Raw genomic sequence first — 25,228 nt, 5'->3', positions numbered from 1 at the left:
CACTTTCTGGCTACTGAGAACTTTCACTATGTGTACAATGGTGTATATATCGTGCAAATATTCGCAGCTGCTCACGACGCCAAAAATATGCACCATCTGCCAACGTTCATTCTCGCGATAAAGATTAAATTAACGCGAAATCGTGGCGTTTTTTTTTTAATTCTGACGCGCTTTCTACGGAAAATTGAATTCATCTGTATACATTAATCGCAAAGAAATATACGAGCTTTTCGCGTTATCGCGTTATCGGCTAAAAAAACTTTTTTTCCGATACGGATATTGTGAAACTTTCCGCGGAGTATTGTATTTTCTTTTTTTTATCTTAAGCATGCTTATAGTTAAAGTTCCGTTTAATTAGCTGTCAATTTTATCGCAAGAATATAAAATTTATTAAAGCGCGAAAAGAGAATATTTAATACTCTTCCCTCCTCCCTTCTTTTTTTTATAAAATTTTATACATTTACTAACAAAGATTCTTTGATTTTCTAAATGCTACTCTATACATATATATAGCACCAGGATTTATTCAACATCCGTGCATTCACGTTATTGACGCGTGATACAATGATTCAACAATTCAACATTTCAATTATAATATAGCTAAGAATATCGATGATAAAAAATGGTCCAAGAATGTATGATTAATTATTTCAGCGCGAGCAATGATTATATTCGACGTAAAATATATACATAATCGATTACATATTTTCATACGATAAACAATTTTAATTATAATTTTATCATTTTATTAATTCGCGGATTCTTTTTCGCCACAATTTTACGATTAAATTCTTTATTTCATATTTGTACTTTTATGTTGCAGACAGCGACGAAAGTGGAAACGCATTCGTGCAGACACGCCACAAAGCCCGCGAACAAGGAAAAAAATCAGAATCAAAAGTGTATTCCGTGTAAGTAGTCTTCAATCGAATCTCTTATTACGTCACCGCGAATATTGCCGTTTCCAGGTCCGGAAATGAATCATGTTGATTGCACGCACAATTTGCAGACGTGATGAAATAAAACGTCGATTCGAAATGATGAAAAGCTGCATAACGAGTGTTCGCTCTTGTAATTATCCGCGGACAAGCGAATACGGTTGCAATAACGCAATTCAACGTCTCTAATAAAATTGTAAAACTTGTATGCGTTAAATATAATTGTATAATATACATCGGGTAGAAAGAGATAATTATCATTGCGTTAATAATAACCGTTTCACGAAAGTTTTCGGATTTTCGTTAATTAACTTTCTCACAAGGCGAAAGAAGGTTTATAAGGTTACAAGGCGGTTGCAATTGCCGGTACGGCTGTTCCTTTAACGAGAATTTATTTTCGTCCTAGAATAAGAGGTCTCGCTCCACTTAAGGGCTCTAAAATGTATTTCTCCGTTTCTTTTTATAGACGACTATAATAGGGTAGTATTGGAGACGATAGAGGGCGAGCCTGATTCCGATTACGTTAATGCATCCTATGTAGATGTGAGTATATCACGACATTCGATAATAAGCATGCGAGTATTAATCTTGAGAAGATAAATTAAGCGCGTTCTGTATTTACGTGATCTAATATCGCAACGAAATCATGTCTTTTCTCATGAAAGACGGGGATTCAGCAGATTTGAATTCGCGTCTCTCTCTCTCTCTTTCCTACATGAACTGATTATTCTATCCGCGCGCAAGGTTTAGGCGTATATTAATGATGTAGTGGGCGTGTCGAATTACAGTATGTCGATATTGATGTTGCATTTCAGAGTATACTGAAACCAAATGCTTACATCGTCACTCAGGGACCCATAGAGAACACTGTGACGGAATTCTGGCGGATGGTCTGGCAGGAGCAGGCTTCCTGCATCGTTATGTTGACGAAGACCTTTGACTTCATCAAGGTAAAAGGCCTGATATGAAATGACATTCTTGCGAATAGACAGAATGCAAAGCTCGAAATTATAGTCCATTAAAGTTACTTAACCACGCGAGAAATATGGTTTTACTGGGAGAAACTGTGACGTCGTCTTAATGCTAGCATTAAACTTAAAGTCCATTGTATAAATTCTGCATATCGTCGCTCTCGTCAGGTTTTTCACATCTGCAATTCTCTGTCGCAGGTAATGTGCGTGCAATATTGGCCCGCGAGTAAGGACAAAGACGAAGAATACGGCGGTATCGGTGTTTCTGTGCTAAAAGAGGAGGAACTCGCCAATTTTCACATAAGGACGATAAAGCTCTACAAGAAGAATGAGAACGACGTGAGTCCATTTATCGTTGTCATACGGAATTTTTGCGTTTTACATTATCATACATACGTATCGGATATGATATAAAGCGTAAACGGGGATAAAATTAGAAGGAATATTTTTTTCGACGCACAAGTCCTTCGTTCGAATTAATAACTTTCGACATGCGCAGCAAGAGACTAATGTGTGCGGATACGCAAATACGCAAATAAATTCAATATTTAGACAAGGAAGAATGCAAATATGCGCGATGGAAATCGATCGGCAATTCAACGGATGGCAAAACATTCAGACATTTATACTAGTCGTCGCGCGAATTTGTGTACATACAAGTATACATACAAGTTGAAAAACTCACGATACACGTATCCTGTTATTTTGTCATCGTTGACAAAACGACGACGCAAATTCACCGCGACATGATTCTAAATATCCGAATATATTCGTGTATATGGTAAATAAATCACTGGGATCTACAGAGTGTACGGCATATCAACAAAGATTATCCGGGATGATCCGCGGACGCACGAGGATTCGTTAGGGATTCTTCCCCTTTTTATTGACCGAAAAAGTTTCGCGTTAAACATTCACTAAAAATTCGCGAGTGTGACTCTCTCTGCAACTGAATAATATGGTATTCGGCCCGGCAGCGAATTCCGGATACAAAACTTGTCCCGAAGTAAGGAGATCTCGCCAAATTATCGCCAGAGAGAAACGAGATCGAGAGGAATGTGAGAAACAAAGTTGTCGAAGGAGTTAGCGAAATTAATTGTGTATAGGCAGAGATCGTCGTCATTTCGGGCGTTGCCTGAATGCGAAATGTACGAGCTTATACGATACGGTCGATGCGATAAGTTCGCTCAAAGAGTTATTACGCCAGCGGCTAATTTAATTATGTTTTTATCCGCGAGAGAGGAAAACGAGAAACGACAATTGCGGGGACTTTTTAAAGTCCTCTTTCGAGTCGCCTCGTGCTTTGTGATCTAATTCCCCTACCGGCATCGTTACTTATCTATTCCTTTTCTCGTTCAACTTTTTTTCTGTTAAGTATTCAGAAAATATTCTCTTGCAAACTTTTTAAAGCTGCTCCCCTCGTATTATCGCCAACTGTGTCTTTAAATCTTTGACTTCGTATTCTTTTGTGTCGCACCAGAAAAACTGTTTTTAATTCTTTCAACTGTATTATTTGTGATTTCATTTACACATGGTATAATGTATTTCTTACTTTTTGATTTAATCGTTTAGTTTTATATAAAAAGAAAAATATGTCAAAATATATCAAATATGTGAAAAATGTCTTTAAAAAATGCGATTAAAGATATAATGGAATTGGCTGATAAAAATAAAAAAATGTCGATTAAATTTTCATTCGTATATTATCGTCTATCCAATTATATTTTCAAATCTATTTTCTCAGAATGCTAGCAAATTTTCGTCACTGTTTGATTTTCTCTAAAGATCTAAAATAGCTATAAGCCCGCTTATTCATAACGTACCATTATTGAAAAGAGTATAACTAGACAGGAGCGATCTCATGTCACGAGATAAGTGACACCTCATTAAAGTCCGTCGCCTGTCTCGCGTTTAGCATTTTTCAACGTAAGACTATTAAGTAATGATCCATCTGGAACTACTACGGTGACAGTGCGCGACGATGTCTGTCGAATGGCAGACGCAGAACAATTATTCTCGAAATTCACGAGTTCGAAAATTTAATATAAAGAAAGAGGAAGAGGGAGAGGTAACCTCATTCCGGAAGTAGGAAAGTACTATTAGCTGAGACGTTACAGAATGCCTCGACATGCGACGCGAGCAAGATGCGACTGCAATTGTCGATCTTAAATGTGGCATTGTCAGGATAACAAGAGAGAATCTTGGTCTTCGGAAAAGTAATTTAACGCAGATTTCGGAAAGTGCATGCGTCGCTTCGCTAGTTTATTGAGTGGCGATTCCTTTCACATTTCTTTGATCATAAATTTCAGAGCTTAATCTCACTATTATATATTCAAACAGCTTGCGATGAGATGAAAAAAAAGAGGAAAAGTAGATTGTTAAAGTAATCAATTATAAGAGACACATACGTGTGCGAAATAGAATGGAAATGATACAAATGATTTCAATTTAATTTAATTTTCTAATTTAATTTCATAAAAATGATAAAGATGAGTGAGTAATAAATATTAAATAATGAATAATGAATAAATGATGAATATATAAATAATTGTTATCATAAAAATGATTCGCAGTCGTAATTTGTGTTATATAAACACGTTTTCGCAGGAAATTACGGAAGAAAGGACGTTGTTGCAGTTTCACTACACAGAGTGGCACTCGCATACGTGTCCCTTCGGTAACGCAGTGCTGGAATTTAGACGGCGCGTCCGGGCTGTCGTGGGATCAACCATAAAGAATGAATCCGGACCTATGGTCGTTCACTGCAAGTAAGGGCGCGAGTCGCGATTTATATGCTACAATAAGTAAAAGCAAGCGGCGCGCCTATAAATTTCGCGAATAATAAATTTATCTGTTTTTGATGTACAAAGCGACGGTGGCGGACGATCGGGGGTATATTTAGCGATCGACGCGAATATGGAGCTGGCCGAAGAAGAGGACGCGTTCGATGTGTTTGGTTACTTGAAGAAATTAAGGCAGAGCAGGAGAGGACTCATAGAAAATTTGGTACAATATCAACTTTTGCTCGATATCATGAAAGTTATCATATAAATCGAAAGCTTTTGCACCTCAAAAAAATGACGTAAAAGAATTTACATATAACGCGAATAAATCTATCTTATTTTTAATGAAGCTCCTTGATATAGTTATAATAGTAATAAATAAATTCTATCATTAATTTCTTTTCCAATTTTTTTCTGTTTTTCGGAGATTGGCTAATAATGATATATTACTTTGATATTGCTAACTTATATCTTAGTTTACGCGTTACACAGGAACAGTACAAATTCATTTACGATACGCTCGAGGAATTCGTCGTGTGCGGTGCATCGTGGTTTCCCGTGGCAGAACTGTCGCAGCGCTTGAAGCAGAAAAGCATAAAGAACCCCATAACCAAGATGAACGAGTATCAACGAGAGTACCAGCAGATTTGCAAACAGACGCCGCGCTTCACGATCGGCGATTGCGCCGGTGGGCACAGGGCCGATAACAGAGAAAAAAACAGAGATGTCCTAGTAGTTCCACGTGAGTTTCACGCGACGCAGCTTCTTCTCTCGACTCGCCAAAATAATTTTCCTCTTTTGCTTACAGCGGACAATTTTCGGCCGTATCTGACCAGCTTTCAGGGCAACAGTTTCACGGATTATATAAATGCCGTCTTTGTGGATGTAAGTTATTAAAATATATAAATTTTTAATCCGCCTATTTTTATCATTTATCTCGCGTTGTCAAAAAAGCTGCATTTCTTCGAGGTCGAACTTTTAATGAAATTTCTTAAAGCGCTATGACAATTATATTATTCATTGCAAAAAGAACATCTATTATTTAACATCTATTATTAACGTAAATATAAATTTAAAATCAGGCTTTTATTCAAATTAAAATTGCAAATAGCAATCATTTCAGCTTGATAATCAATAACTGCTAAACGTCGAGAATATATAGAAAGCTCTGCAAACCGATATATATTATATATATTACAATATTTCTCGCGATCCATTTGGCAATCGCGCATTGCCAAGTTTTTCCCCAAAACACTCATTCACTCTCGCTATACCACGCAGGGCTACACGAAACCGAGAGAATATATCGTAACGGAATGGCCCCTTCGACACACGTGCGGCGAATTTTGGTCTTTGGTTTACGACTATGAGTGCGCGGCGGTAGTGGTGCTATGCGTACCGCCTCAGGGATCCACAAATTATCCCAGCTTTTGGCCAGAAGGGAGGCACTCTAAGAAATACGGGCCCGTGTTTACGATCGACCACATCAGCCACAATCATTACACTAACATAAAAACCTGGGTGAGAACCAATCTCCAATCCTTCTTTCGATTCAAAGCTTCGAAAGTTTTCAAAATTTATTTTTGACATTTTTGACAAAGGGAAAATTTATACATGAGGAGCTAAAGATGAAAAAAATAGCTAAATCTTCCTGTTTATAAATTATCAGCGAATTATGTTTCTCAGGTTTTTAGGATAAACAAGAAGATCGTCTCATTGACGGAACTCATGGCGGGGGTGAAAGCGCCGCCGAAGACCGTGCAATTGTTCCAATTGACCTGTTGGCCAATGGGCCACAAAGTACCCACCTCCACAAATAGTTTAGTGGAGCTCATGAATATGGTCGAGAGATGGAGGCAACGAACGGACTACGGACCGGTGGCTGTGGTATCGCCCGATGGTAGAAGCCGTTGCGGTGTCTATTGTGCGGCCAATGCGTGCATAGAACAGGTCATTCAGCACGGGGAGGTTGACATTTTCCAGGCTGTCAAAACTGTGCGCAGGCATAGGCCTCAACTTGTGGAAAATATGGTATGTATTTTCCTTTAAATTACAATAATATTGTATTATAATAATATTATATTATAATAATATTATATTATAATATTAATATATATTTAATGTATATTTTTTCTTCATCTAATCTAGATAATAGCTGAGTATTTTTTTAAATGATATTATGTTTAACTTTATAAATTTATGTATGTGTGTGTGTAAAAATTTCTAAATCTATTTTGTTTCTATCTTTGGTACTTAAAATTTTTTCATGTTTCTAATTTACGACATGTCGGTTTTGGAGATTAATTTCTTAGATTTCATTTATATCCATTATTATATCCATATATCCATTATTATAAGAAATCATTTGTTAAAAAATTCAAAATAATATTATTAAAATTATAATACCATCTGATAAGAAGCACACACAATCTCTAAATAAATATAAAATAAAATTGTATGTTGATTTTACTATCACCAACATACAAGTCCTCTAATATTGATTAATATAATAAAATATTTTTCTTTCTCTCTGTTTATAAAAGAGAACCTTAAATAAATTTCAAATAAAAAGGTAAGATACTGCTATAAAAGGATATTTGTGTAACATTTAATTCTAGACGGAATACAAGTATTGTTACGACCTGGTCCTGCACTACGTGCTGCACTATTTAAACAAAGATATGAACGAGAAGAAGTGAGAAAGCGAGTTGAGGGACGAGCTATGGTTCATCGAATTCGGTCGGGGCGCAGCGCTGCCGCTGACCCCGGAGGAGGCACCGGCGGACGGGGAACCGGTCGTGCCCTGCGCCCAAGGTCGCGTCATTATCGAAATGGCGAGGCCGGCGCCACCACACTTCGCTACCTGTTCCACTTATCGCAGACCGCTCCTCAGCCGCATGTCAAACGAGGTGTCGATCAGCGATGGAACGATACCATCGTCGAGCGGCACCGACCAGAGTCAGCAGGAGCAGGAGCAGCAGCATCAGAAGATCGGCGGCAAGGGCGCCGTCAGTAAGGGCACGACGACACCGCAAAGTCCCGCCGCGAGGCCGGATGATCTCAGCGTGACGCCCTGGTACCTGGAAGATAATCCGACGGACACATCACCGGGGCCGATGGGTGACAGGAGCTCGTATCCCTTGTATTCGCACGCCGACGGCGGCAGGCCGGATCTCAATTCGACGAGGAACAGCAGCATCGAGGGCGAATTACCAAGGCCGGCGGTGCCCGTTCCCCGGCGGGCCTGCATGGATTTGAAGGCCGCGATGGCACTGCTGGACGAGACCTGCCCGAACGTGGAACCAAGTCCGTCTCTCACCCCGAAAACACCCAGGACGCCGCTCACGCCGTACACGTCGCGTAGCAAGAGGGCCCGCTCCAAGAGCAGCGACAACTCTTCCAACTATAGCAACGATCGGCTGAGCGATCGCTCGTTCGAAACCCTCAAGGACAAGGATAAGGATAAGAAGAGGCCGTTCTTGTGGAAGATCGGCATCTCCAAAACGGAGGATCGGCCGTTCCTGGCGAAGCTGACGCCAAGAATTATTGGCAAACCTTACTTGGAGAAGATCGGGCCCAGCAGGGCCGTTGAAAGACCGTTTTTGGACAAGATCGGTTCATCCAAGACCTTGGATAAATTTATTTTCGACACGCCGCGTAATGAACGCAGAAACGACGTCAGAAATGACAGAAAGACGAACGACACGACAGTGAAAAATCACACCGGGATGAGGAATGATGTTAAGAAGCACAATTCTACGTTTCTCACTTATTTTTCTTCTCGCAATTTCTTCAAAATTATAATAAAATTTTTATTCTTTAAAATTTAAGTAGAATGTGTTTATTATCAGAGAAATATAAAAATTTATTATAAGAGAAATATAAAAAATTGTAAGAAATATAAGAAATTATAAGAGAAATATAAAAAATTGTTTATTAAACAATTATTATAAATTACTATTACGGCGTACATATATATTGAAAGGATTAAACGAATTCGTGAAAAATCACACCGGGATGAGGAATGATGTTAAGAAGCACAATATGGAGGAGATGATCGCCACTAAGGAAAACATCGAAAATACTGTTCAAAAAGTAGTACTCGTTACCTCTCATTCAGAAGAGGTACAATGCAAGCCTTTGGAGACCTCGGCGACCCATGAGAGAAGGCGTTCGGGTAAAGAGTTCCTGTTAAAGATGTATTCATTCGAGACGGAGGACTTGGAATCCACCGTTCCGGTAAAGGACCCTTTACGCGATTCGTTCCTGGACAACGTAGTGAATTCAGGTCCGAGCTCGTTACCGATAGAAAACAGCAGCGAACACACGATATCGAGACCAGAATTGGAGAATCGGCCAACCAGCGTAACTGCCGAGTTGTTAAAATGCCGAGTGACCACCAGCGAGGAGATCATATCTTCGTCTACGTGCTTGAATTCGTCAAGCGACGCCAATAGCTGGAACAATTTGCCGCGAAGAGCGCAGCGCGGGAAGAAGGAATCGGCCTTAATTCGACGCAAGATTTTTCAAGGTTCCAGCGAAATCGTTCGTAGCGACGACAGCACGCCGAATTCGCCGACGAAGAGGCCTATCTCGAGCGTCTCTCCCGATCGTGAGTTTCGAAACATCATCTCGGAGAGAGGAATTCTCTCTCCGACGAAGACCAGGAGATCGATCGTCGAGGATACCAGGCGGATCGAGAATACGCGCAGATCGATCAAGTACAATCAGTTCGAGAGACGAGGCATTTCCTCGGATAATCTTCTGGCAAAGGACGCTCTCTCATTTGTCACTGCCTCGCAAACTATAATCGATGACATCGGGAGAACGCGGGAAATTTCGTCGGAGGATTCGCTGGCAACGCGTCGGAGCGAGTATACGAAGGAAACGTTCAAGCAACTGCAGGACAAATTCAAGCTGCAGGAGATACCTATGGAGAGTTACGCGGCTTTCAAACGGCGCACTCGAGCCGCTCAAGGCGCTTTGAGTCGACACGACAGGCTGAATCTGCTACCAGCGGAATCCGACATAATCTTGAAGAGCGCGTCCGGGATGGAAGATGTTGCAGCGGCTGATACAAACACGATCGAAACTGCCGTGGAGAAACGAGATTGGAGTCAAAAGAGCACAATGAGATCCATTCTGAGAAAGCAGCAAGAGATCGATCATCTTAGTGATCACGAATCAGACACGAACACGTCCATCAGACGACCGAAGAGACGAATCTTTCACGAACCGTCGCAGGAAACCATGGATCTACTGACAGAACTGCGCAAAGTGAAGAGCTTGCTAAAAACTCCGTCCTGGGAGAAGGATCTGGATCTTGATCAAAAGCCAAGGCAGATGCCAAAGCGCATTTTGTTGACGGACAAGGAATTCTGCCTCTCGGTGGAACGAGAGAACAGCGTACGACGACCATCGAGAATGATCAATTCGTTGGAGACCACGGAGGAAGGCAAGGTTACGTCGAATCGCGAGAATAAAGAAGACAAGGAAAATCAGTCGAATAGCGAGAATCGAAAATCACCCGGGCCGGCTCTGTTCGAGAAGAGATGTCTGTCATTGGATTACGCCGATGAGGAGAAGCCTCAGAAACCGGAAGCTCGAGCGATCTCCTTGGCGTCTACGAGGGACCTGCCGTTCGAAACCGAGGAGACCGATGACTATCCCGATTTGATGCTAATCTGCGACTCGAAGAGCTGTTCTTCAGACGTCTTCAATTCTCCATCCGAGGAGATAGATAGAAAAGTCGGCGAATTAATATCGGAGATGGAACAGCCAAAGAAGCCTAGCCAGAATCACTACGCCGAGGTGGACATCGCTATTCCGACCGATCAGAGGATCAACAGTTCCAAAGGCGAAGACATTCAAGAGCGGACCAGCGATCTCTACGAGATTATATCCCCTCGATCGACGCCGTTCCGCGTTAAGAAGCGACTCGGAAAAATCTCCGTCGAGGAGACCGTCAAGCCGGAAAATTTCACCCTCGGTTCTAAGGTCGACTGCCGATCGGTCGTTGCCCAGAAACGAACAAAGTGTGTCCCCTTATAACGCACGTCGACCTGCCCGTGGGCGAAATTCTCTCTGCGACGGCGCCAATTATCGTGCTCGTACCGTGAGAAAAATGGATACAGGTGCGCAAATAATTATTTGTATTAAGTTAATTATATTTCACTTTAATCCTTTCGGTATTGTGTATTAGATACGAGTGATTGAATATATCGAATACAAATATTGGGTCTTTAACAAGATATTATACACAATTTTTATTTTTTTATTTGGAGTATTTAATAATTTTTAATATTTTTAAAAATAATTCTATATTTATCTTTTTTCGATACGAGCATGGCATTCCTTTATGTTGCTTCTGAGATTAAACGAATTGATAATTAAAACCTTGTCAATAAATCGCTTAGATGAAGAAAGTGTCGTGATGTATTCGCGTTGCACGCGAATATTTTTCTGATGGTGCTTGTCTTAAAATGACTTTGTACATTAATGCTTTTAGTTAGTTAGTCAAAATTAGTCGTGTAGATGAACGGAAATAGAGATTTACCTATACTCTTCGTAAAAACGGTTATAATAATGGCACTTGCTGAATACAACCTTCTAGCTTATCGAAATTTTTCTTGCCACATTTTTTGCGTAATTTTTCGGACAATGTTATATAAGATACAATAAATATGGAAAGAATGATAAAAAGTAAAAGCTGTGGAAGGAAAAAATTTAAAAGCATAGCGATATACGTTTAGCAAACGCCATTATTTCGCATAATATAAAGCCAGATTATTGCGATAGATGAAACGGGATCACAGAATAATCTCTTTGATCGAGATGTTATTAATATTAATATTCTATTAGTCAAGTGGAACGATGTCCTCTCGAAAGTAAATAACAAACTTCAATTATGCGACTTTCGGATAACAGAGAGAAATATGAAGAAAGAAAAGAACAGTTTACCAGCTTTATAAGCAAAATCTGTCCAGTCTAGAGCCATAAACCCCCGGAGTTTTCGACGCAACGAGTGCTTGTTGGAACGTGCGAGAGAGCTCCTACCGAAATATTCTAAAGCGCACCCCGACCATTTTTTACTCGATCTTTTCGAGAAAGCCCGATGCGGCAACAAAGACTCTACACTCGCTGGTGCGCAAGAACGAAGGATTTCCGGTGAAAAACCCTTCTGTTGAGCAGAGAGTGCCTTGTATGTGGATATATATTATTTAAACAGAGAGAAAGAGAGAGAGAGAGAGACAGTGAGAACGCAACAAAAAATATGCAAAGAAGTCCTAATCGACGATTTAATTCCGACTGCGCGCCGGATTTTCTGAATGGGTCCACGGAGTCGCGCTCTCGTCGAACAATACATCGCAATTTTTTCGTTCTTACGAAACATGATCTATTCTCATAGAATTGCAAAAAGGGATCAGACAAAGCCTTCGAATTTCTACATACATATATGTGAATATGCGTGTGATTATTTATAATTTTCTGACGATCTATCGTATCTTCTATAACTCGCCTTTGAGAGATATCGATGAAATTTAGATCGGGAAAGGCTTATAAAAAAAGATCTTTCGGTGTGAGATACAGGAAGAGATCGGCGAATTCGCGAGAATGCGACTCCCACGCAGATGCGTCCGCCTGCCACGCCTGCTCTTTGTTCGGCGCGGCAAATATAATAACATTTTAACGGCATAAAATTTATAGAAGTAAATGATACAAATTTAATCGCGTTCCTCTTATAATTTTCTAGCGTTATAGATAGGGTCGACAACGCACTAAAATTGATTATGCGGAAAGTACATTTAAATATGTAGATAGATATATAAACATATATATATATATATAAAATACAGTATATATAAAATACGTATTACAGTTAATTTTTTGGTGAAATATTTGTGCAATACTCTTAATAATGTCGATGCAGATACATTTTCGCTCCATAGATTATAAGTATTAGTATTTTCTTATATTGATAGAGTACTCTAATAACTATTAATGTTAGTACTTTCATAAATATTTATAATAAAAAGCGGAAGCGCCCTAACTCTTTCCTTTTCCTATCAAGCAAAAAATGACAGGCGTTTATGCTTTCAACAACTTTCTAAAAACCAGTTTATAGAGCCCTAAGCTCCCTTAAATAATAAAATCAACACGTTTTATCTCAAGCCGTGGAATATTAAACGCTTTCGAAATTCGAGTTCCTTCGCAAGAAGTGTGAAAATATTTGAGGAACAATTAAATGCATCTGAACCGATATTATATAAAGAAAACGCACACGCATCTGGTAAATATTAGAGATTAAAATGCGAATGTATATATATATATATATACATATATACAAGTGTGCATTCCTAGCCAGATGTAATTATACAAATTCAATAGTTGATGAGATGTGTGTGCCAAAGAAAAATACGATTTATTGTATGTTATGAAATTACTTTTATATACACATTACATATATACATATATATATATATGTTTGTGTGGATGCGAGTGTGGGAGTGTATGTATGTATGCGTCTCTGTGTGCGTTCGTTCGTCTGCACGTAGATATAAACGCATGTGCGAATTTAGTATACGCGTGTTATGGCTAGGAATTTACCGTCTGTATATACCGATTTGGATATGTGGCACAAGTGTGCACGCGAGAAAGATCACGATTCGTTCTACTTCGGAAAACTGAAGACTTTATTTAATTAATTCGAGATAAAAAGTGCGACTATTAATATTCTTATCGTAACTTGATATTTCTTTATTTTAACGCATTTATATTTTATATAATTAACGTTTAGTAATGCCTTTTCCTTCTTTCTACGTCTTACCTTATCATTAGATATAGCAATATTTTATGAAGTATAAATTACATAAATGTGCGTATCGTTTTTTAATTTATGATTCGTTTTCTATATTTTTTGTTTGCGCCCCTCTCTCTTTTCCCATATTTATGAAATATATTTTATGTTTTGATTACTTTAATCTTCTAACTTTAATTTTCTAGTTTTTGCTACAATTTTTTAGGATCAGTAAAATTTATTTTTATTAACAACAATCGCAATTCAACCGCTCATCATCACTTGAATCAATAATCGAATTAAACGTATCGTGATCTTCCTTTAATCGTAGACCGCAATAGTATTGTATATATAGTATTTTCGGCCAGGGCAATCTAAGACACATGGTGAGACAGGGTTCGCATTGTAATCTCGGAGGGCAAAACTCGTCCACTCTTCTTGTGAATTTAATAAAAAATTCCCCCACGCGCGTATACCGCGGCAGCCATCCGTCCACCCTTTCGGCTGTCCATGCAAAAGGTGAATGCAAAAGATGCGCGATTATGGCAGTGTTAATGTTCCGATACGAAACTCTTTGGTTCTCGCGGGCGAGATTTAGTATTCAAATGTACACAGCGTTTATTAGTTGCTGTCGTTGCGATTGTTAGAAAGTTAGAAGCATAATCGTTCTAAGCACAAGAGGAGAGCTTCTCTCTTGTGGATAACTTTTTCTTAAAAGGTTTGATTATATTTAAACACGAATATTTTACTGTTGATTCAAAAATGTAATGATTGAAGATATATTCTATACATATATACATGTATAACTTTGTTTCTATATGTATGTATATATATATATATATATAAAACTCTGTTTTAATCGAGGTAAAAAAAGAAGCCGTTGTATCGGTGACTATTACGCAAAAAAAAGTTTAAGTATTATTAAATTGAAAGAATCAATAGATTATGAATGCAAAACAAAAAAAAAATAACAATTTCGCCAAAGAATAAAAAAAAATTAATTAATACTTGAATTATATTCTTGAAACTTTGCGATCTGAAATATCACACATTGAAATTGTTTTTGCAAAAGTGCATATAGCTTCCGTCTATTTCTAGAGGATTCAATCTTCTCTCCTTGTTTATTCCCTCCCAAAAAAATATATTGAACTATGTTATAGATAACGTAAACAGCAAGATAATACAATGGCGTTAATTAATTTTTGTTTACGCGTCACGTTGAACGTGCCACGCTATAATACATATATTGTATAATACACAAGCACAGGTACACACATGATAAAACATATGAGTATATGGATGTAGATGTGTGAATATACGCGACACATAAGTATTTCTATATGTGATGGGCGTTTGCCACATACATGTCAATAAAATTCATATTGTAAGAAGCCATCAAATTTGCCATCACGATAAACATAATAAGCCGATGAATACGAACGTGCGAAACGAAAAATCTAACGGCCTTTATCATCGAGATCGCCGCGCCTCGTGTTTTTGCCAAAATATGTGAAGCGATTATATTGATTAGTTATTTCTAGAAATATAAATATATATTATTAGCGCGCATGGCTTTTACAGACTTCACTAAACGTTATCAAATATAAACAAATCAAATATAATTTACAATAAATCATGAATTTCAGCAAGATACATAATTTTTCGTAAAAATTACAGAGAGAGATTATTTTTTATTCTACTTTTTCTTTTTATTAAAGATTTTTTTTGAAAAAGAAAACTTCCGGAATATTATTTGTTATTATTTCTTTTATTATTATGATGAATATATTATTCTAATTTATATATTATTATTATTATTATATTTTACAATATTGCTTTTACATTCATGAAAGTGTATGTGTCTATATTTATATATTTGTTTATATATATAAGGTGTTTTAGACATACACATATACATATATATAATTACTGTATATTATTTTAGAGGCAGAGAGCCTTCTTGTTCTGTGAAATTGAAGTATTCGATTTCAGCAATTTTTGAATCAAAGAAAAATTTCCAATTTCTATTATTGGATGTTACATTAATGTAGGAATAACGCAAATAATTGACATTAAAAATTTTTATGATTAGATATTTAAAAAATTAAAATTTTTTTTTATGCAAGGTCCATTTACAAAATGTATTTGTTAACATAAAAAAATTTAGCAAATTCTATATTTATTAATAATGGTTTTTATAATTTATAATCTATATTTATATATATACTATCGTTAATTGTTCAAAAATGATTTTTACTTCAAATTGTTCAAAAAATTTATCTCTAAAATATTGTTACGTGATTTTCAAATATCTTATGTATATTAATCCACCTCCACACAAAATATTTACACAATATTGTAACTGCGTTTTGGAAACTGCCGTATTCAGTATATTATATGTAACTGCAGTTATTATTATTTTTCATTTCAAAATCTTTTAAAAGATGCTTTTCATATAAAATTTTCAATCGTTATTCACGTTATTCACGCTGCCGTATGAGGGGGAGGGAAGGGAAGGGATTTAGATCGATGTAAATCAATTCTATTTCTCTCTTTTTCTCTCTTACATTCGCAGCATCGCGATTCAAAATTAATAAAAAGATTTCATGAGACTCACCCTACGATGCGTAGATAATCGGGTCCACTGCTTAATAAAGAGATTTCCTCGGATGATGCGACTGTATCGATGCGATAGTATCGTATCTCCATGTTGCTTGGGAAGACGGCAATCTCGAAACGCAGCTGCGAGATCTACGCAAATATATGTAAATTATTCATACCAAATACTAACACATCGATGTTACCATCGTTGAAATTACATACCAAAGATTACTCGACTCATCATTGAAAAGAATCACGAAAACGAGACACGTCTGTCGCGCGGCGATCCTCGTCCTGTTGCACTTCGAATAGTACGTTAAAGGCGCGAAATTCGCGGCGGATGATCGTGAAGTCGCGCTAGTTTGTATCGATCTGAAACGCGAACCGCGTCCCCCCCCCCCCCCGCAGCACGATCACGCGCGGTTTTTTAAAACAGTGTGATAAGCGATCTACTATTAAATAAAATATAATGTGGTACATTTTACGTAACATTGGTACATTGTTGTAAATAATAAATAGATTGTACGTTGTATATTACACAATTCGTACATTGGTCTCCTTCTAAGAGATATCTTAAGTATTTAAAGATTTTTCAATTAATATAACATATAATTTATCAAGAGAGCCTCTTCGATATATTAGTACAATCGTTGTTCATAAAAATTATTAAATAACTCTTGCCATTTATTTACCTGATTATTTACATTCAAATTGTTTTATATATGTATATATATAAAGTGAACTTTAGATATAAATAATATAAAGTGGACTTTTTGTGTAAATAAGTTCTTAAAAATAATTTAGAGCAAATTCCCTATTCATTAAAATAAATAAATGTGTAAAATTGTTTTATACGCAAATATAAATATGTAATTTACTTTTACCTATTTGTACGCAGTGAAGTGCACAATGACTTGAACTGATCTGAATGGATATAGATAAACATCAAGCGAAGCTACGTGATCTTTCGAGGATGCGTTCAAAAATCTTACCTATAGATAAAGTACTCTTTTATTGACCAATCAGGATGAAAGTAACCAAGATTTCTTTATCCCAATTGGTCAATTCAATGTTACTCTATGTGTAAGATTTACGAACGCATCCCGAGAATGTTTCGTCTTTCTGTTTCATTGAAATCCATGATTAATGACAAAAGGTTCGAATGCCACCAGTTATCAGCAACACCGACGATAATATACAATTTGTACACATACATACGCTATACATACGTTCGCCGTATGATAATACGATTGCTCGTAGATCAGCTGCTCGCCGTTCCGGGATATTGCGAGCGTGGCACGTGCACTTCATGGATTGGCTATAATCATTGATGCATCTTCTTCGTAGCTGAAATAATTTTTTTATAAAACTCGCGGAAAAAGGTACGTAAAGAGTCTCACAGCGAGAGCTCGGCGGTTTTGTCAGGTTATCGGCGAGATTAGAGAATACACATTGTAATAACATTACTTGTCAATAATTATGGGATGCGGCACGTATGTATTTCATTTGACATTTTATATGTCAGATGTGATCGCCACGTGTATCAAAATGTAATTGACAGCGAGTTTCAGTGAAGATTTATCGTGCAAAATTTTATTAACAAAGCGGTTCCTTTTTTTTCATTTAGAAACGTGTCTATTCGTTTAGAATCTATCGTTTTATTAATAAATGGGATTGTAATATAGTTGGTAACTTATTTTTTCCTAATGTTGCAGATGGGGATGCTCATATTTTTGTATATGCTCTTGTTATGCTCCACTCAACTTGGAGCTGACAAAAAGACTAACAAATATGTGACAACTTTAATAAATGCTAAATGGGATGAGACACCTCTCGTTCTCGAAGCAGCTGAATATCTTAGCGATGAAAATCCAAATTACTTTTGGAAATTTATCGATGCATATTCCAGAAAAATTAGTGATCTTGTAATAGGTAATTATGTGGTTTTAATTTAATTGATTTGGTGAAGTACATACTCTCAAGATGATCATTTTTTTTCAATCTCTGTAATTTACTCCAAACAGCTACAGAAAAGGAAAGTTATGACTTAATTCTGGAACTGGCTAAAAAATATTTATCTGAATCAGAAATAGCAGTTTTTAAGTTAGGATTGTCCTTACGTATTTATTCCGCACGTGTTGAAATGTTTTCTCAAATGGCTGTGAATAAAAATGTTTCTTTGTATGGATGTAACAATGTTGTTAACATTGGTGGAACATTTACTTGTTCTCTAAAAGATATAGATAGGTTACTACTAGAGCAGGTTGGTAATTTATAATTTTCAATCTCTCGTTTCTACTGATAATTGTTAGGATATATATCATTATGCTCTGTTTACTTTACAGAATACATGGGAAACTGCAGATACCTATGATGTAGACCACCGATACTTGGATACTTCAGAATCTGATAAGATAATCATACTATATGGTCAGATTGGGACTCCTACATTCATTGATTTCCATGAAAAGCTAAAAAACATAGCAGAAACAAAGAAGATCAATTATATTCTTCGTCATTATGTGAAGGTAACAATAGAAATAGAAATATGTTATAGACATTTATAACATATTGCAAAATAATTGCATTTTTCATATTAAAACCAATTTACAGGATAGAACAGATAAGAAATTGCGTTTATCAGGGTATGGTGTAGAGTTGCAAATGAAGTCTACAGAATACAAAGCGACAGACGATTCTGATATCAAAGATAACACAGGAAAGAGCTCAGAAGAGGAAAATGATGGCATGGAAGAAACTGAAGGAATCAACTTCATGATTTTAAAGTAAGGTGGTTAGTAAAGATGTAAAGTATTCACTTTTTGTATCTTTCTGTATAGCATTTTGCATTACATTACTATGATATAATATATCATCTTTCTAGAACATTATATCCAGATCAACAAGCCAAACTGGATAAAATACAAATGCATTTATTGGAAAGTAGTCACGAGATCGGAGCTTTCAAGGTATGGCGGTTTCAAGAATTGAGTCATCAGGCAGCTGAAAGGATTATGAATTCTCCTTCTGCAGAAGCACTAAATGTCTTGACCGATATATCGCAAAATTTTCCTATGCAGGTATTTATTTTAAATCTCGAATTCTAAACACATGATTTAAAATGACATATGATTAAATACATATATACATGATTTAATAGGTATATAACAATTTATTTATGTTTGTATCTCTCCTCATAGGCCAAATCTTTAATTAGAACTAAGGTGAATAGTGATATGAAGAAGGAAATGAAACTGAATCAGGAAATATTTATGGCAAGTCTAAATATACAACCAACTGACACGGCGCTTTTCATCAATGGCTTATTTTTTGATTTGGAAGCTATTGATGTACTAACTCTTTTAGAGTCTTTGAGAAGCGAGTTACGAGTAATGGAAGCTCTTCATAAAATTGGTACGAGAGCTATATATTTGTATATATCAGTTAAATATTTTATTAATATATTACCAAATCAATGATTATATCCTTACAAATTATTACAGGCTTTAGTAACAAAAAAATGAGTAAATTGTTAGCACTGGATTTATCTGGAGGAACAGATAATCAAAATTTTGCAATGGATATAAGGGATTCCGCGATCAATTGGATTAACGATATTGAAAATGATTCACGTTACAGTAAATGGTCACGGTCATTAACAGAGTTATTACGACCAACTTTCCCTGGCATGCTCAGAAATATCAGAAGAAATTTGTATAATTTAGTTAGTATTACTAAATTTTAAATGATAATGATTAATATTTTGTTTCAAATACTTACCTATCTTTTTTTGTAGGTATTAATTATCGATCCCTTAAGTGAAGATTCCATGTCGTTAATAGCTCTAGCGCAATCTCTTTATGCACATTCTGCTCCACTGAGAGTCGGATTTGTCTTCGTGACGAATTATAATACATCTGTAACAGGTTTAACAGATGCTAGTGTTGCAGTTAACAATGCATATCACTATTTTGCAGAAAATAAAAATCCTAAGGAGGCTTTACATTTCTTATCAGAGGTAAAACTTCATATCATTTTATATGTTGATGTCAATATCCATATCAAGACGAAAGATAAAATTTATTTTTATTTTAGTTAGGAAATTACATTGGACATGGTGCTGACATAGACGATATAAAAAAAGTTATCAGATCCAAAGATTCGTCCGCTAGTATACCTTATATCCTCGGGGAAGAGTCTGAATATGACGTGGGACGGCATTTAGCCAGCGATTTCATAAAACGATGTGGTTTCAAGAAATTCCCACAAGCTCTATTGAATGGTGTACCTTTGACGCCCAGTCAGATTAACTACGAATCATACGAGGAAGCAGTACTATCTACCATTATGTCGCAAACACCCACATTGCAAAAAGCGGTATATCGCGGTGAAGTAACGGAAGGGGATGATGTCGTTGATTTTCTCATGAATCAACCATATGTTATGCCACGGTAAATATAGCTCTTAATTAATTCTCTATAAGTTACTATAATAAATTTATGTTCACTTTTATTACTTATTACATTCATTTCACTTTTTATTTCGCTTTCTAGCTTGAACGAGCGTATTTTAAAAGTGGACAAGAATGCATGGCTAAATTTAATTGGTACGATTCCTGAAGATGAGGATTATACAAAGTGGAGTTCTCAAGATCTATCGACTTATTTAATGAAGAAAATGCATTACTTCTTCGTACCACGACGCAGTAGCGTGCATCACTTACATTCCTTTTGGATTGTAGCTGATTTGAGATCGTCGTCTGGTAGACAATTACTACGAGAGGCGCTTGAATATGTAGTATGTGATTTAAAAGTCAAGCTTTATATAATCTCGTATGTATTTTCATAGAAAATATAAAACTCTTATATTTTTCTATAGGAATCAAATACCGATGCACGAATTAGTATTATCGTTAATGCGGAAAGTAATGTAAATTCAAAGTCTGATATTAACAAAATTATTCTTGCTGCGTTAAATGCATTATCACCAGAAAGAGCTATACTTTACACACGTAAAGTAATCAGAGAAGATAATGCAGCTCTCATTGCCGATGGTAGTTTTGAGATTGAAGTAAGAAATGTATTTTTGTAAATGATGTATACATATTATTGGAAATTATTTCGCGTTCATAACTCTACTTTATTTCAGGACGAATCTGTGGCGGCGTTGTTGGAAAATCAAAATCCAATATTATTGTTACATCAACATTATATTAAAAATGTCTTAAACTTGGAAACTGGAGCGAGAGCAGTTTTGTGCAACGGCCGTATTATTGGCCCCTTGGATAGCGGCGAAGAATTTACAAGCGAAGACTTCTCTTTATTAGAAAGATTTAGCCAAAGCACTTATGGAGATAAACTATTTATGAAATTGATCAAGGACCGAATCTTTAATGAAGATGAATATGGTATGATAATATGATATATACGATATGTATTACTTGTAATATTTTTTTCAATTACCACGATAGAAATAATAAATTGTTTATGATATTTTTCTAGAAGAAGAAAATAACATTACGGATGATATGATTATGAAGATCACTTCACTTTTAGTACCACGTCCTCAAACTCGAAATCGATACGACGTTCCTTTCCATGGGGATGATCACAGGTAAAATAATTTCTAAAATATATATAAATCAAAAATTTGGAATTTATACACAACATATATGAAACTCTGAGTATTGATATTATATGCAAGAATGGTTATTTTTATTTTGCAGTGTCATAAAAATTCCAACTGCCGATCCCGATAAAGTGGCCTTCAACTTTATCGCCATTGTAGATCCGGTTTCACGCGGTGCTCAAAAATTAGGCCCAATATTGAAAACAGTACAGCAAGCCTTAAACTGTAATATAAAAGTATTCTTGAATTGCTTGGACAAGAATAGCGATATGCCATTAAAGAGGTAAAGTAATATACTTTATTTTCCTCATAATTCTTTTTCTTAAATTAGGATGATATATATTTTTTTTATAATATATTCTTTTGTTTCATTCCCCAGCTTTTATCGATTTGTGCTTGAACCTGAGCTACAATTCACAACCGAAGGAGATATCAGTGGCTCTATCGCGAAGTTCACAAAACTTCCCACTTCTTCATTATTAACGCAATACATTCATGCTCCTGAAAATTGGCTAGTAGAAGTAGTCCGCAGTGTTTATGATCTTGATAACATTAAGCTGGATAACGTCGCAATCGGCGTACATAGGTAAAAGAATCGAAATACACAAAATATGATTTTCTTATTCCAATTTCGTTGACTTTTATATGTATATTGTTTTAGTGAATTTGAATTGGAATATTTGCTGCTCGAAGGCCATTGTTTCGAAGCAGTAATGGGAAATCCACCGAGAGGCCTTCAATTCACATTAGGCACCGAGAAACAACCCGTGATGGTTGACACTATAGTAATGGCGAATTTGGGATACTTCCAGCTCAAGGCAAATCCTGGCGAATGGGTACTACGACTTCGACAGGGAAGATCCGCGGAAATATACGACTTCACCACGGTCGACGGACAGGATGTTATTCAAAACGGCAATGATGTGAAAGTTCTGATAAGTTCTCTGAGAAGCCACGTGCTAAAAATCAAGGTATCCAAGAAGCCAGACAAGGCGGGAGTCGATCTCTTATCGGACGACGAGAAGGATTCCGGATTGTGGAACTCCATTTCTAGGTATGTCTAACTCACTCGAACTATTTTTATATTCCACATTTCCTAATGTTGGGTGTTAGTACATAATGCATAGCATGGTATTCTCGGTTATCTTTGAACTTAACTTTTATTTGTTCTCTCTTTTTTAGCATTGCCAAATTTTGGTAAGCTTCTCATTATGTAGTTAAGTACATCTATCATTTTCTATAAATATATATAAATAAGTATCAAATAACAAGAGATCCAGGATAAAATATATCTGCATTACAAAAACGAACATATCTGTGGCTTGAAATTATAACATTTGATTAATCAATGATCTTAATATACTAAAACTTTATTATATTAATTCATTTACATTAGCTTTAATTCCAAGTCACCAATATGTATTCTTGTCTTCCGCCTGCTGCCCTATTAATTAACTTAAAATATCACTCTCTCCTTTGATAATGTAGCCCATATTAATTTAAATATCTAATCGCGATTGATATCAAATAGCTAAACTGTTACTAATATTTGATATGTCTTATATGTTTTGATGTACTTTCAAAACTAGGACATTTACTGCAGACGAAAGTGAAGACCAAGATGAGAAGTTAAATATCTTCTCTCTCGCTTCTGGCCACTTATACGAAAGATTCTTGAAGATCATGATGCTAAGTGTTATTAAACACACCAAGACGCCGGTGAAGTTCTGGTTCTTAAAGAATTACCTATCACCGACTGTAAAAGTAAGTGGCTATGACATATAGTAGAGTGAAACATGTATATTATTTTGCTCTAAATAATGCTAGTTACGAAAATAACTATTAAAATTTTTTTCATGATGTAGGATTTTTTGCCGCATATGGCTAAAGAATATGGTTTTGAATACGAACTTGTGCAATACAAATGGCCTCGTTGGCTTCATCAACAAACCGAGAAACAAAGAACTATTTGGGGATATAAGATCTTATTCCTCGACGTGTTGTTCCCATTGAACGTTAAAAAAATAATATTTGTCGATGCTGATCAGGTATACATAATATAAGTACAATTAAAAATGTAATGATATAGATATTAGTTGTGTTAAATTGCTTTATGTAATTGTTTTTATACAGGTGGTAAGAGCAGATTTGAAGGAATTAGCAAATTTGGATCTCGGCGGCGCGCCATATGCATATACGCCGTTTTGTGATAGTAGAACTGAAATGGATGGATTTCGGTTTTGGAAACAAGGATATTGGAGAAATCACTTGCAGGGACGAGCTTATCACATCAGCGCATTATATATGGTGGATCTCAAACGGTTCCGTCGCATCGCAGCCGGAGATAGGTTACGAGGACAGTATCAAGCGTTGAGTCAAGATCCAAACAGCTTGTCAAATCTTGATCAGGTACGTAAAATGAATGTTTTTAGTATTTATAAAGATATAAAGAGAAAATAATAGATTATATTTTTTGTTAATTATCTCAAGATATCGTGTTTTCTTTTTTTCTTTTTTTTTTTTTTTTTTTGAAATTTGATTATTTTTTTTTTTTTTTTTTTTTTTTTTTTTTTTTTTTTTTTGCATTTGAAAAATAATCGATAATCAATTTTAGGATCTCCCAAATAATATGATACATCAAGTGGCCATCAAAACATTACCACAGGAGTGGCTGTGGTGTGAAACGTGGTGTGATGATGCATCCAAACGATACGCTAAAACCATAGATTTAGTATGTATTTTTATTTATATGTATATCATGATGATGAATTGTAATATTTTGATTATAATATTCACCCTCCCCCCCAAAACAAAATTTATTTTTTTTCTTTTTAGTGTAATAATCCAATGACTAAAGAAGCCAAATTACAAGCAGCCATGCGTATTTTGCCCGAATGGGTGGGTTATGACGAAGAAATTAAAGCTCTACAGCAGAAAATAGAAAATGCAAACAGACAAACGGAAAAAGATAGCGGTAAGTTTATATATATATATACATAATTTTTCGTAAAAATTACAGAGAGAGATTATTTTTTATTCTACTTTTTCTTTTTATTAAAGATTTTTTTTGAAAAAGAAAACTTCCGGAATATTATTTGTTATTATTTCTTTTATTATTATGATGAATATATTATTCTAATTTATATATTATTATTATTATTATATTTTACAATATTGCTTTTACATTCATGAAAGTGTATGTGTCTATATTTATATATTTGTTTATATATATAAGAGAGGTGTTTTAGACATACACATATACATATATATAATTACTGTATATTATTTTAGAGGCAGAGAGCCTTCTTGTTCTGTGAAATTGAAGTATTCGATTTCAGCAATTTTTGAATCAAAGAAAAATTTCCAATTTCTATTATTGGATGTTACATTAATGTAGGAATAACGCAAATAATTGACATTAAAAATTTTTATGATTAGATATTTAAAAAATTAAAATTTTTTTTTATGCAAGGTCCATTTACAAAATGTATTTGTTAACATAAAAAATTT

At 35.7% G+C, this 25,228-nt stretch overlaps 3 protein-coding genes across 4 annotated transcripts in view; all 3 read left to right on the top strand.

The window, feature by feature from the left end:
- LOC115244147 (receptor-type tyrosine-protein phosphatase kappa) overlaps positions 1 to 7,459 on the top strand; it is a 69,525-nt gene extending 62,066 nt beyond the window's left edge. Inside the window, exons 4-14 of one of the 2 annotated variants that reach the window (XM_029821567.1) lie at positions 824 to 911; positions 1,405 to 1,481; positions 1,754 to 1,888; positions 2,108 to 2,248; positions 4,517 to 4,677; positions 4,780 to 4,915; positions 5,185 to 5,434; positions 5,501 to 5,577; positions 5,974 to 6,213; positions 6,379 to 6,723; positions 7,311 to 7,459. In XM_029821567.1, the coding sequence (XP_029677427.1) occupies positions 824 to 911; positions 1,405 to 1,481; positions 1,754 to 1,888; positions 2,108 to 2,248; positions 4,517 to 4,677; positions 4,780 to 4,915; positions 5,185 to 5,434; positions 5,501 to 5,577; positions 5,974 to 6,213; positions 6,379 to 6,723; positions 7,311 to 7,391 (1,731 nt within the window). In that variant the 3' untranslated portion in view covers positions 7,392 to 7,459. The remainder of the gene's footprint in view (positions 1 to 823; positions 912 to 1,404; positions 1,482 to 1,753; positions 1,889 to 2,107; positions 2,249 to 4,516; positions 4,678 to 4,779; positions 4,916 to 5,184; positions 5,435 to 5,500; positions 5,578 to 5,973; positions 6,214 to 6,378; positions 6,724 to 7,310) is intronic. The other variant, XM_029821568.1, reaches the window with a different exon arrangement.
- On the top strand, positions 7,392 to 11,004 carry LOC115244214 (the record flags this gene model as incomplete). Its single annotated transcript, XM_029821671.1, has 2 exons — positions 7,392 to 8,402; positions 8,761 to 11,004. Coding segments are annotated over 2 exons (2,994 nt in total), but the record flags the coding sequence as incomplete, so codon positions are not given.
- Positions 11,005 to 17,559: 6,555 nt separating this feature from the next.
- Positions 17,560 to 25,228, top strand: part of LOC115244153 (UDP-glucose:glycoprotein glucosyltransferase-like) — a 22,732-nt gene continuing 15,063 nt past the window's right edge. Inside the window, 22 exon segments of the mRNA XM_029821582.1 lie at positions 17,560 to 17,583; positions 17,806 to 18,022; positions 18,115 to 18,353; positions 18,436 to 18,618; positions 18,704 to 18,876; positions 18,975 to 19,170; positions 19,291 to 19,504; positions 19,594 to 19,814; positions 19,887 to 20,108; positions 20,186 to 20,541; positions 20,644 to 20,887; positions 20,969 to 21,160; positions 21,239 to 21,497; positions 21,592 to 21,703; positions 21,816 to 22,001; positions 22,098 to 22,304; positions 22,380 to 22,772; positions 23,308 to 23,482; positions 23,584 to 23,766; positions 23,852 to 24,127; positions 24,333 to 24,449; positions 24,554 to 24,687. Of these exon segments, the coding sequence (XP_029677442.1) occupies positions 17,575 to 17,583; positions 17,806 to 18,022; positions 18,115 to 18,353; positions 18,436 to 18,618; positions 18,704 to 18,876; positions 18,975 to 19,170; positions 19,291 to 19,504; positions 19,594 to 19,814; positions 19,887 to 20,108; positions 20,186 to 20,541; positions 20,644 to 20,887; positions 20,969 to 21,160; positions 21,239 to 21,497; positions 21,592 to 21,703; positions 21,816 to 22,001; positions 22,098 to 22,304; positions 22,380 to 22,772; positions 23,308 to 23,482; positions 23,584 to 23,766; positions 23,852 to 24,127; positions 24,333 to 24,449; positions 24,554 to 24,687 (4,508 nt within the window). The 5' untranslated portion in view covers positions 17,560 to 17,574.

Source organism: Formica exsecta, unplaced genomic scaffold, assembly GCF_003651465.1.
Source record: "Formica exsecta isolate Colony F162 unplaced genomic scaffold, ASM365146v1 scaffold80, whole genome shotgun sequence".
Classification (NCBI taxonomy): domain Eukaryota; kingdom Metazoa; phylum Arthropoda; class Insecta; order Hymenoptera; family Formicidae; genus Formica; species Formica exsecta.
The sequence above is the reverse complement of the archived record's forward strand: the minus strand, read 5'-3'. Positions and strand labels throughout refer to the sequence as shown.